The sequence below is a fragment of the Rhamphochromis longiceps genome, linkage group LG2 (assembly GCF_057381845.1).
Source record: "Rhamphochromis longiceps isolate RC_006_pf linkage group LG2, R_longiceps_female_GT1.1, whole genome shotgun sequence".
Lineage (NCBI taxonomy): Eukaryota > Metazoa > Chordata > Actinopteri > Cichliformes > Cichlidae > Rhamphochromis > Rhamphochromis longiceps.
This window is the reverse complement of record NC_140558.1, coordinates 39,744,896-39,758,747: the sequence shown is the minus strand read 5'-3', so window position 1 is coordinate 39,758,747 and position 13,852 is coordinate 39,744,896. Positions and strand designations below refer to the sequence as shown.

The 13,852-nt window shown below is 42.3% G+C and overlaps 1 protein-coding gene across 1 annotated transcript in view; it reads left to right on the top strand.

Annotated features, from left to right (window-relative positions):
- Positions 1-12,201, top strand: part of tnmd (tenomodulin) — a 66,899-nt gene extending 54,698 nt beyond the window's left edge. Inside the window, exons 5-7 of the mRNA XM_085428795.1 lie at positions 4,525-4,687; positions 7,599-7,693; positions 11,669-12,201. Of these exons, the coding sequence (XP_085284921.1) occupies positions 4,525-4,687; positions 7,599-7,693; positions 11,669-11,878 (468 nt within the window). The 3' untranslated portion in view covers positions 11,879-12,201. The remainder of the gene's footprint in view (positions 1-4,524; positions 4,688-7,598; positions 7,694-11,668) is intronic.
- Positions 12,202-13,852: the final 1,651 nt, after the last annotated feature.

Here is a 13,852-nt window from a genome sequence, read left to right as displayed (position 1 = left end):
CTCTAGCTTCTTTTGTGCACTGTGAAGCCTAATTGGCTTAATTCACAGCTCCAAAGTAAATCATCTAAGGCCAGCAAAGTGATAGGACACATACCAGTAGTTAAGGAAGCCTTTCAATAAAGTAATGATTCGTTTCTAAGCTGCGGCTTGCATGAAGGTCTAATTGTAGTCTGTTCCAATCTTGCCGTAAGAGATGACACACAAGAAGAAAAGAGCTTTGACTCAACTTTCTAAGTAGTGTTAACCTGGCAGCAAACACACAGCCCTGCCCCCTACAAAGCGTTTTTCTAAACTACAACCACAGCTAACTAATTTCATATTGCGTGTTTTGAGAATGCATTATTCTCGCTTTGATTATATGAAAAGGAAACATTTATAAAAGTAAACACAGCATATCGCTGCACTGCAGGTGGTTAAGGTGGACGTTAGTATCGCAAAATCCAACATGATGCCATGTTTACTCACTGAAAAACCCCTGAAGGAATAAAGATTTAGTTCCTCCCTATAGCTTTTGAAAAACAATTGTAGGACAATAAATTAAACCGTTTTTCTTACATGCTGGTAAAAACCACAAACAAGCTGAAAACATATTTAGTGTTGCAAAGTGGCATGTAAATATAATTCTCTTCAGCCGTGGACTTCATAATCTCTAAAGATTCTGGTGTTTGAAGGAAGATTATTGTGCTGAGAGTGAGCAGAGGAGACTGATTCCAATCTCATGTCTGCGCATTTAAATTGATGCGACAGCCAGGCGCTCGTTAGCTTACCTTAGCATAACAACTGGAAACAGGAGGAAACGGAGAGCCTGTCTCTGTACAAGCATGCAAATGCCTGCACATTCAGAAATGTAGAGCAGATTGCAAACATGGCACGTTTTACCTGGCAGAACATTTTCTCCTTGTGCTTGTGCTGCTCGCCTGGTTACCTCAAAGCAATAACTAGAAGACTCCGGGAAGGTCACGGAAAACGTGTTTTTAGCTTGCAAATTTGTAATATGTGTGTAAACTAACATGATAAGATGCCATAAACATTCGTGATCTGATATTGCACACTGATCTTTTCCAGCTCACTGAAATGAATCTGTAGCTGCACACTCTGGCACGTCATCAGCTGACAGACACGACGCCGGGACTCAGCTTATCTAACTCTCTGCAAGAAGCCGCATAATTAGTCAATTCACATACATATATATATTCATCAATCAATACCACATAAATGCGATACATTATTCTCTTTATGCTCTGTCCCCTCTGTACTTAAACCACTTTACACTGTGGCTAATATTTCTGCAGGTGATGATTTTATCACAAAAAAACTAGATTACACAACAAAAATACAGTAAATACCAGGGGGGCATATTGAGGTAATAAACAGTGACCTTGGCTTGACCCCACCAAAGTCTATCCTCACATTAGACAGCAGCCCCTGCTCCATCCTCTGTGAAAACCACCCACGTGTGACCCTGGAAAAGATCAGCACAAGTTCCTCCTCAGGTGGTGAAACACATGAAGCTCACAGGGGTGAAAGCCAGCTGCTAATGGTTCCTAGCTTAACCCCACCACAGGCTTTTAGGAAAAAGGGCTCAGAGCAGCCGTGGCAGGCTTTAGAGCTGAGGTGAAAAACAATGGAAAAAACTGCGGTAAAACTGCAAGCGGCTGATAAGAAAATGCAGCCCCTGCGAGGGAGAACCAGGTGACAAACATGAATTGTTTGCCAGGATTTTTTCCTTCCCTTTTCAATTTGCCTTCTCTATGAAACGTCTGAGGGAGTAATCCCTGAGCTTCATTCCAGTTCCCCCAGTCTGACACAGGAATCGCCATCAGCCTCCCTCACTCCCCTTAAAATTGTGAATGGATGCCGTTTGCTCCATTAAACAGCCACTTAATATGGATGACCAAAGCTCGCCCAGCAACCAAAAACCTCCCACTCAGACGACAACTACAAACAGAAAAGCAGTGTGATGAGGAAACAACACCGCTGCAGAGGCTGCGAATACGCCAAAGTCCTGCGAGCGCACAGTGCGGACTGTTTTGTGTCATTTTTGTCAGTGAATGGCAGGGTGGTTTTGTGGCACTGCAACAAAACGTTCGGTTCCTGCATTTGCTGTGTTCAGTAATAAGGTCGTGTCAAGCCAGAAAATGGGAAAGCAGAATTCATCCTTACGTCTTTGCAAAATATGGGACTCGGTGATGCTGTAACAACTCACATGGCTACTGTAGTTATAGCTGGTAAATGAACCACTAACATGCTACCCAGCCGGGAACTCGCTGACACAGGAGCTTCCTTAGTCAAAAGCTGTATCATAAAGTCTACTACTGTGTCATGACTTTCCTCTTTGGGCACACTTTTTTCCCCAGCAGAGAAATATTTCATATTGCAAAAATCTCCCATAGAGGCCATTTTGGACTCAGGGTTTCGCACTATCAGGACCGTTTTGTTTGTCAGTGGCGCAAAGTTGCATGGCAAAATTCCCCAAAGGTGAACAAAGCTGAATTTTTTTCCACTTGTTTACTTTGCCACATCTGCCAAAGCAAATCCACCTGGAGAGTCGTATTTATTATTGCTGCAGAATTAGCATTTTTAAATGTTGGTGTGATCGGCACCTTTAGTGCCCTTAAGCAGGCAGCAGCACAAACATGGTAAGCTGCCTGAATATGCCTGTCAACTGAAATTCCCCACCAGGTATGTTAGATTAAAAAAGAAAACTGCCAGTGTTAGGTGCAGCGTGTGAAAGCCATTGGGTATGGCGAGAAAATCTTTGTTGATCTCTGGCAAACATAGCACACACTTTAAACAATGTGTCATGTCAACAGTGTTTCCCCCCCTTGGGACACAGTGGCAGGAGAGGGTAAATTCATTAACTACAGCACAACTGGTGTATAATTAAGTTGTGCACTGTAGGCGAAAAGCATACATACACCAGGAGAGGGCTGAACAAAACAAATTACCATCATTCCCAAGGTCCAATACTTGATAAAAAAGTTGCTTGTGTCCTAATAATATATCATTTGTCAATAGCAAAATGGAAAAGCCTTTCAAAAGTGTGTATAAACTGGTGGACTGTAATCATGTTGTCTTTGTGCTTGTCAACTGGCATTTAGAAATCCCTGCCCCATGCTAAAATGCTGACCTTTACTACCTCCCCCAAGGCGCTCTCTCCTACAAGTTATTGGAGTCGTTTCTCAACTGTGAAGTCAAAGTCATGTTGCGGGCCCCGTGTCGTGACCTCCATTTACTTTCTAGAGAAGTCTGACTTGGCTTCAATGGTTAAGAGGTCCAATTAGAGAGGGCTGTTTGTGTTGCTCGAGTTTGATTTTAATTTCTGCAGCCACAGGAACGGTGAGCACACCAGCTCTGCGGCAGAGCAACCTCTCTGCTGTAACACCACCACCCCGCTACACCAGTCTTCCGAGTCATCATTAGTCTGCTGGCCGGCGCTTAAAAGTGAGGGAAAGTGTGTCGAAAGCTTGGCTGAGCACCTCCCGCACCCAAACACATTCTTTGATGTGACAGAATGCGCTTAAGCCGCCTCTTCTTCCTTCTCCTCTTCTTCGTCTCCGCAGGTCACAGCTGTGTCGTTCGAAGACAAACAAGAAGCAGCATGAAAAGCAAAATTCTAATTCATGCGAGAGTGACAGGGGCAAACATGAGGGAGGGGGCACGACCCAATATAAATGATTCTCGCTCCCACTATAGCCCCAGGATTCTACATCAAGCTTAACTAATGTGCAATTAAGCTTTAGACTGGAAGAAAATCACCTTGTAAAAACATTTGTCAAGTGAACAGTTTTTCTGTTCTGGGCTGCTAATTAACAAGGGAATGGGAAGAAGGGTTTGTTTGTGTGTGTATTTACATATACATGAAGAAAATAAATATCCTCACTGTTAAGGGAGAGCATTACCAAATCCCCTTCATATGTCTCTATTAGACAACACTGACATGTAGTCCCTATCATTAAGCAATAATAGTTTACTTTACAGCTCATGAACTACAGTATCAACAAATTAAGCCCAGTGATAGTGCTTGGTGCCAAGCGAAGCATTGTGGCGGAGGGGGAGGGAGTAAGGGAGCGTAGTTGGAGGGGTTGGTGAGGTCGTGATGTGGGGGGGGGATGCAAGGCTTTATTGTGTCTGTCACATTAAACGATATTGCAGCCACACTCGGAGTAATGAAGACCACTTCTAAAGTCATTTAAAAGTCAAATCATCACTGTCTGTGAATTTCAATGATGTATAATAGAAAGAGCATGCCGGAGGCTTGAGAAGAGGGTGACAGAGAGCAGGAGGAGGGAGTCGGGGCAGTGGGAGTCAGGAGTCGGGAAGTTGCTGTCCTCTCAGCAGACACAAAGGTGATAGATAAAATGACAAGGCTGGAGCTGCTGCTGCATGGCTCAGGGGAACAGAGTGCAAATGCATGACTATACATCGAGTGGGGCGCAGACATTTTTGCAGGGTCCGACGTGCTCTAGCTTGTGTATACATAACATATGTGTGAGTGTGTGTACTGTATGTGTTGTTTTCTAGCAGGTGGATGAGACTGGGGCCATGGATGTGAAGGTGGACGACTCCCAAGTGTGGGTTCCTGCTGAGGAGCCCATCGTTAACCCGGACTTCCTCCTTGACTCCAAGATCTGGGAGATTTGCCAGCAGCTGCCCATCCACTGGATCCATCCTTCCCCCCTGAGCGGTGAGAGCAGGGGGCATCTCTGCCTCTAAATGCAGACTATTAACACTCTCGCTGGAGGACATCTCCACAGGCCATAAGCAGGTCCATGGAGACAGCATGAGTTCCTAACCATATGAGCAGGCAGCCCAGGCTTCTCTGTTCGTGTTAGAAAAGTAGAGAGGCTGATGGTCGTGGCAAAAGGAATATTCTGATACTCTGTTTCTACAAAATTATCAGTGCAAACACAGTTTATTAAATGTATGCACTTGAAGTCTTACAGTCACAGAAAGGCTACTTTATATGATATGGTATCATACTTTACATATAAAGGTTGGATTTGGCCACTGTGATGGCACTAACTGATTAATATTTTGAGGCCTCGAGTTTGGCATTTTGCAATATTTGGGCCTTTTGGGATGTAATGGTGGACTGCTAGGTCCAGCTGTCTTCATACACTATATAAGTGCACTGCATGGCTACAGAAGCCTGTTAATTAGTGCTAACATAAAAAATAATACTAGCATTTCATTCACTAAAAGCAAGACAGGCTTTGCACAGGCTTATCTGACAGTCTGTTGTTTTAATTAATAGCACAACAGACCACAGTTTTAACAATGCTCCAAAAGAAATCAACACCACATACATCATCGTCAGAAACTTTTCACGTAATGTCATACACACCTTTCTTGAGATTTGTCCATCCTATTGGACATGGCACAACCATTGATAGTGAGGGGAAAAGCATGCCTTCTCAAATTGGTTGGTGAGCGGTTTCTGGAGGTTGCCTGCAGTGACTAGACCAAAAACATCCTTATCATTGCCTTGGTGTAGCAGGTTGCTGCGGTGATGTAGTTTTGCTGGAAGACGCTGATTTGTCTGCAAACACTTGTTAGCTGATAGTCTTGCAAGAGTGTTTGTCTTCAGAGTAAAAGCTGTGCCTCTGTGCTGCAGCAAGCACATTTTAAAAGTTTTACTGAATACTGACGGTATCCAGTTCTGGTTTCTTTCACACTTCAGTTTCCCAACTGCTTGGAGAGTAGTTGGCAAGTGTTTGCAGACAAGTCAGTTTCTTCCATGCAAATTACGGGTAACTGCAGCAATCTGCCAGTGCAGCTGTGGCTCAGCAGGTAGAGTGAGTTATCTACTAAGATCAGTGGTTTAATCCCTTGTCTGCATGTCAAAGGAAGATACTGAACTGAACTGTCCCTGATCCATTCACTGGAGTGTTTGTGTGAATGTTAGATAAAAAGCACTTAGGCAGAGGAAAGAGTTGAATGGGTGAATGCGGCTCGTAGTAGAAAGAACTTTGATTGTTCAAATAAAGTAGAAAAGTGCTATGTAAGTACCAGTCTATTTACCAATGCAATCACAAGGTTTTTGCCAACTAATCAGGGAATATACATTTTTTTTCCTAGTGACCAGTGGTTGCCAGGGAAAGGTTCTTTTCAGTGACTTAAATTAGCAAATTGACGGCTAGCAGACAACTAGCAACTGTAGCAATCTATGTTAGCATCAGCTGGCCAGTGACTCTAATAATGTCATTTATATACAACTTCACCCTCTACAGTTCAACATATGGAGAAAATTAACTTCAAAGGCCTAAAATGTTTTTGTGCCTGGCTGTAAACATGTTTATTTCTGCTTCAGCATAAAGATGGACTCACTTTCAAAGCCAGCCCCGAGAGGCCATTACAGGAACTGCATGTTTTTCAAGCTTCCGACAGGTTTATTTTAGGCCCTGGAGATTAGTCTACATTGCAGATTATTTAAATGTAAATTAATGCACTGTTAAGCTCACACGTAACACATATATATATATATATATATATATATAAATATAAATGATATATATTTATAAAAAAATCTCTACCTATATAAAACAGTAACTTCAAAATAATGTGAAAGACAGCAATTTTCATGACAAGCATACCTTTTCAGCTTCCCTGCAGAGCTTTATAGCAAATTTCAGCTTGTTGTCTGACCCGCAAAGTTTCTCTTACATGCTCCTGTATTGTCTTAAAACTCAGTCTATCAGCCTTGAACAACATAACAGACGGGTACAGACAACAACCAGCAGCTGCTCATAGTAAAACATTCAGGAGCTATAGAGCCAAGCATTTACTTTCATTAGCTGGTAGAGGTCAAAAACAATGTTAAAGATGTTTAAGAACACAACTCAATGTGAAAAGTAATATTAAACTGCAGACTTGATGTGTAAATAAGTTATGTTAGTATAGAAAGTTTTCTATACTAACATACAAGGTAATGTCAATGTTATATCAATCACTGCTGGTTTAAAAAAGGAAAGATGAATAGTTTTAACCGAGAACACGAACACGTACGTATTGAATAGTTTGCAATTATCTTACTAAAGCGGCAGTTTTCCATGTGCTTTGAAAAATAAGCATTCCAAGAGTCGGGCTTTCATGTTAAGATGAAGATATTTGCAGCATTTGCAGTATATGAGGTGTCTACAAGGTAACAATCAGATAAATGTAGTAAAAAAAATAATATTTTCTGGGAAATGTAGTGGAAACAAAGCATGCTTTAGTCGCAAGTACAACACCTACATATATACCTCAGTAAATGTAGCCGGTTACATTCAGCCTCTTGTTTTGGTCATCTGGAGAGGGGGTTTTGGTTTTTTTCTTTCTCATAAAGATGCCAAGGCTTTATGAACTGGCATCTGTGTGTTAGTATCACAAAAGCAATAACACCATTGTTTGACAGAAGCGTGAAAAAAGCCTGGAATTAATTTCTTTTGAATGCTAGTAAGTAACATCAAGCCACTGGGAAAACACAGTGTTCAAGCCAAAATTGAATCTAAGAGCTTTCTTATTTTAATTCAAACAACAGAAAACAGTTGGAAGTATATACAGTAACATCTCTCTCTCTCTCGCTTTTATTCTCTCCTGCTCGTTCTGTTACTCAGATGCTGAGGTTGTAAATGTGGATACACCTGATGTCGAGGTCACAGGTCAGCGTTTTGCCCGCGACGTCCTGGACCACCTTCCCGTAAACGACTATGTAAGTGGGGCCCTCTCTGCCACGTCACCCAGGGACCACACCACGAGATACAGTAAAGTCACTTCAATCAGCCGCAGCTCTTGCCTCAACTCTTTCTGCATATAAATCGCTCACTAATTGATGTTAAAACTGACTTTGTGCACCAGAGGGCATAGCAATTGCTCTATATATCTGTTTAAGTAAGGCCAGTTCAATGAAGACTCCCTTAATGTCTCTCCATTAATTGAGAGGAATATCCAGCCTTTCAAAGGCAGCAACTTGTGCCTTACAGCCCTAGTTAGAGACTTTTTTTTCTACTTCCTTTTTTTCTGAGGCACTGGAAAGCACAGTACAAAGCAGCACTTTCAAGGTCACTCATCGCTGCACAGATAAGTTACATTTATTAATAATGCTTTAATTATCAAAGCGTATAAAATAAATGGAAAGGCCAAGTGGCATATTTTGGTGTACAGCATGTAAACCACTCAATACCGTATGATTAATTATCCCTGACTCTAGGGGAAAATCACATTGCATAGTATATTACACAAGACTTATACACTCTTATACCAGCACAAAAAGCTGCAGTGTCACACTAAGAGACACCCTAAGAACAGGTGCAAGGATATATGATATATGCATATACTTGCAGTGAGCACTTACAGGTGAACAGCCACTAAAGCTAAATTCAAGGATAATGAGTCAGGCTCAGTCTCCTCCGCAGGGCTCGGAGAAACGGTGTGAGACATGCAGAGAAATGAGACATCCTATAATATTGACGTTTATCAGGCCCATCCCAGAAACAGCCTCCTGCTCAACTCTTCAATTCCCCCCCCCAGCTCCTCTGTCCTCTTCCTCATTGTCTGTGGCAGGAGATGCAGTGCTATGCAATTAAAACATACCAGGGGATGAAAAACTCAGCTCCACTTTTGAACGTTCTGCCTCTATCAGCGGAGTAATGCATACCATTGCAATCCATTCCAGCAGCACGTCCAGGCGCTGTTTGTGGGTCCAGTGATAACAACGGCCTTTGTGGCCGGGCACAGGGCAGGCAGCAGTCTGTAATTGGGAGTCTGAACTCTCACTGCTGCCAGTGGTATGCCACATGTGTAAGTCTATTTTTTTTTCTTCATCTAAAAGTCATGCAAATGGGCACAGTATAAAAAAACAAGGAAGCTCACCCGCAGAGTCTGCTACTCACAGTTTCTCTGCATTCACTTCATCTGCATTTCATAAGTCTGAATTTGAGCACCAAGCCTGTCCACAGTGCACAGAGACTGGCAGATGTATATTATGCTGAACTTTAACATGGCTGCCATGTCAGAGTGCAGTGTGTATCAGCGGTGGCCCTGGAAATTTCAAACTGAATAACGACCGCCTGACAGGCCTGAAGGGATTGCACCGCCGTCCTTGACCCACATAACAAGGATGGGCTTTCTATAAGAATTGACCTCACTCATACTCATGTAAATATGTTTGTACATGTTGCTGCTTGTGTCCTGGGATTTGTCTTGTGTCTGGGACCTATCCTTACAAACCTCTGGCTGCTACATCCAGGGTCAGGCTAAGTGGCTGTTCATGCATAACACAGGTGCAAAAAGCTGAAGGAATTCAAATTCCGTGAATGCAGAAGTTGTTTGTGCCTCCAGAGGAATCTTTACACTGAAGCTAAAGCTCCTTATCACTTTGGTAAAGCAGCAGAGTTTACTGAAATACATGACTATCTGCTTATTCAATTACATTCAATTTCATTGTCATTCCACGTCACTGTAGAGAACAGTAAGATGAAAATCAGAGATCAGGACACGCAGCAAAGAATTTCATATGTTCCACTGTCCTGTGTGTCTACATAAAAAGACCCTTTTCGAATACAAAGCAGAGCGTGAAACAGAAATGTTATCTCTGCTGTTTTGATCCCCGGATGAATGTGATGAGCTCTGCTTTGAGATTTAATAACACATCCAGGCATGTGCTTCAAGCTCATGAGGAGCGGGGATCAGCGTGTGTGAAATAATACCAACAAGTGTGGAGATTAGAGGAGTCATGCTTTGATTCGTTACATCTTATTGAATGACTGACGCAGTTTTCTACTCTGCAGACTCATTCACATCCAGCTCCTCATAATATGCACAGAGGTGTCTGTGTTTGTGTGCAAGTTTGCATGTGTATGTGAGAATGTGTGTGATGAAATCAGATCCAGCAAGAGGGTAATGGCTTTTACTCTTCATTAATGCTGCTTGTTTGTGAGTGACTGCCTCAGATTTCCCAAGGTGAACCATTCTTATCACCGCGGCTTCCCACTAGAGACGGCGACTCAAAGCCAGAGTGATTAATATGTACCCTCCGTTTTAAAAGGATAGCTCTGATTAATTGTCTTTAAGGTACAATGCTGCCTATTGGCTGTTTGTTTTGATAAACACCGGCGTCATTTGAATAAAATATTTTCTTCATTTTCCACGCCTGAGCTCCAGATTTCGTAACACCCCAGTTTGGGCTGTGAGGAGCTGATAAGATTATCGTTGGTCCATTGACAGGTTTCGTGTTGTTCATATAACCGATTGTTGCCTGGGAGCCGATGACCTGAAACCTGCCTAAAGCAATAAATCATTAAAAGCCTACCTGTGACTGTCATAGTAATAAATCAAACCTACCTGGATATAATGCATTGCACTCTATGTGTTTTGAATATGTCTAAAGAGCAAGTAATTTGACTCAGTTTACATCAGGTGCATAGTTTTCACAAGCCAGTCATGTGGTGGATTTATTGCAGTGAGCTGCTACGTACAAGAAAACAATGTGTGTAAAACCACCGTGATTGAATGCTTACTGACGAGTAGAGGAGATGCAAGAAATCCCCAAATTCCCTAACTTAATGCAGTAGGGGACCAGAGGGACTCAGCCATGTGGTCCAGCGGGTCCTGTCCTCTTAAACAATTCACACACATTTTCTTTTCCCAGCTGCGGATGTGTTTTGTTCCGCACTATTGCACGTAGCTGAGTCATTGTAAGTGCTCGCGTTTTTTCCTGAATGTGAAGTCAGCGGAGGCCGTTGACTCCTGGAACCGAGCAGTTTAACAAGATATCACCGGATTGTCTCCAAGGATTCATTTACTAAAAGAGACTGAAATGTGGTCAAATGCATACTGAGGGCGGTTGCTACTTCAGCTCACACTGTGAGTTAAGTGGCACTTCTCCGAACCCCATTTGGAGTTGCTCTTGATCAAAGGCATGGCACTCAGCCCCCACGAGTCCATGAGGGCATGAACCAACCAGCACAATGGAAAAATCCAAGGGCCATTAATTCTACCCAATTTACCTTTCGTTTGGGTTTCATTTGGCCCCTCTATAAATTCAGAGGCAGCCAGCAAGAGCAAATGAAAGAATCCTTGTTAGGCGATCATTACTCTGCTAATTGCTTTAGGAATGTGCCATGCACTTAAAGTCAAGGTCAGGGGGAGGGCGCCAAGATGTGAGGAGCTCTAATTTGAATGCTCTATTGGAGGAGGGGCAGTCATTTTAGTGCAGAGTGTGTGCTGGGGTCGAGGGAGTTAAGAGGTCAGGGATGAAAGAAATAGTGTAATTATGCTGGTAACTTCGACCGGAGATAGTGACAGTAGAGAGGTTGCGAACGCTGGATTCAAAGTAGGGGCAGTGTGCAGCCTCCAGTCGTGCTTTTTGTGCTGCAGAAAGGTCAAGGGTATTATATCATGTTTTATGCTCCCGAGCTTAAATCAAGCTCGTTCAATCTCAGCTCAAACCGTGATCTCTTTGGCACTGCCATCAATTGATGTCACAGTTTTGCATTTTTGCAGACATCAATTCACATCTTTTCACTTTTGTTTTTGCTTTTACATATATTGCGATGACCCACAATCAAAGCTGCCTCATCAATTCATGTCAGCCCTTCCTCTTCCTCCTCTCCTGCCCTTGCCTCAGGAGGACTGGCATTTGTCATGTGTGTGATTGTAACCCTGCCCGCTCTTGTGTCCTCTGCAGAGAGATGTTGGAATCGAGCTGGATAACCGTCTGGATGAGGGTGGCTACTGCTGCCAGTACTGTCGCCGTGGTTACCGCTTCTGCCGCCGCTACCACGAGCCCCTGGGTGGCTTCAACCCCTGGCCATACTACTACCAAGGAGGCCGGGTCATCTGTCAAATTGTCATGCCGTGCAACTGGTGGATCGCCCGCATGCTCGGGAGGATCTGAGGCGCTGAGCGTGCTGTCTGGTTTTGAATCTGTTTACGTTGTAGGTGCAAATTTTTCCTTTTGATAAATATTCAAGACCACTCGTGACACCAAAGCAGTCTATTGCAGGCAACTATTAGGTAGCACTTCTAGTCAGTGTGAGTCAGTGTAAACAGTCTAAATTATGTTTGAAGCATTTTGATTCCTTCTTAAAAAGCATTGGTTGTTTACAGGTGTCTAGTTTTCTCTCCTTGTTATTTGATCCTGTTCAATGAACGCATTTAGTTTGGAAACTGAGCCACCCTAAAAAAAACACACACACACACACACACACACACACACACACACACACACACACACACACACACACACAATCTGTCCTTACCTTACCTATTATGTCATACATTCATTTTTACTTGTATGTGTATACATATGAAAAGCTACAGCGAATACAATGCAACAGCAATTAACTATGTACTGTATGTAACCATCTGTGTGGTGCTATCACATTAAATGTGTAACAAGACATACACTTTATTAGGAAAATCATCTAGTGTAATTTAAAGCAACAGCATGTTCCATTATTGCATTATTATGTTTTCGCAGTTTTTGTTGACATCTGTTGTACTTTATGCTTATTATTGCCGTCCTGTCTGGTATTGTTGGTATGCTGGACTGCGTGACAATGAAAAGTGTTCTTATTAAAGTGGCAAAATTGTTATTAAATCACCACGTACCTCCAAATAGTGTAACCAAATGGGAGCTTGTGAGCCATTAATGCTTAGAGGTAATTTTTCCAATTTACAAATTTGATCTTTTTGTGCAGTTTTCCCAACACACTTATTAATATAATAAGCATGGATTGAAGCTAAACTTGTGTTTTCCCTTTTTCTTTGGCAATAACGATTAAAAGAATGTTAACTGTTGTTTCGCCTTTCAGTTCTGGCTGGTGATCATCTTTGTAGAGCAACACAATGCTCTTAAAGCCAAACAGGCTTCTTGTGAGAAGCACTTTAGTTAATTTTTGGAAACTAGAACTAATCAAAATGTGAAACGGTGTTTCAATATGTGACAGTGATACATGTTATGTGTAGCCCTGCATAAACTGGGACACCTGATAAGCCTATTTCTGAGTGAGGTAACACAGCTGATTGAGAACGTGGCCTCCAAATGAAAGTACTGAACTGGGCGTAGTAACAGTCTCTGGGTAAATGTTGTATTGAGTTTCTGCTAATGCAAACCAAACATTTCCTCCTGCTGCAGCATCGCATTAAAGCTGAGAAACACGAGCCATCTGGTATCACGATTTAGCTTAGCACTTATCAATTTATTCTTGACAAATCGTCTTCAAAACAAGACAATGGCTATTTTCAGCATTTTCCCCTACAGCGAATCAGTTTGAAGCACTGCAGGGAGTGAGCTGCAGGAAACAGGCTGCATACCTCCAACTTCTCAGCAAGGTAACCAACTTTCACTTAGTTGTTGGCAAACCCGTGCCATTTGCATGATTAAGCTGCTTGCACAATGATGGAAAAGACCAATTATTGCCTGATGTCTTTAAACAGCAGTTTGTCTTGTTGCCGGCCAATTTCTGTGAACTGCAGTATTAAAATGCATTGGCTATTACCACCAACAACTACAGGTGTTATCTTAAATACTGTAATACTGAAAATGTAATGCAGTATATCGCACCTAGTAAACTGATTGTCTTTCCAATGTCAACAATAGATGTACGAGCTTCAAAAAGCCAAATGTATGGCAGAGCTTTTGTATAGGATTGCGTTAGATTGCACGGTTTTCGTGCTTAGTGAGTGTTTATGTCTGACTTTTTTTCATAGCCTTTATCTTTTTCCTGCTCACATACTTACAGATAAAAGTCCATTCTGTGCCCTGTACTCCTTTGGGCCCAAAGGACAAAGCACACAACAGTAAAACAAAAACATCAAGAGAAACACATCCATACACCAAATCACAAAAAATGAAGAAATACACAGT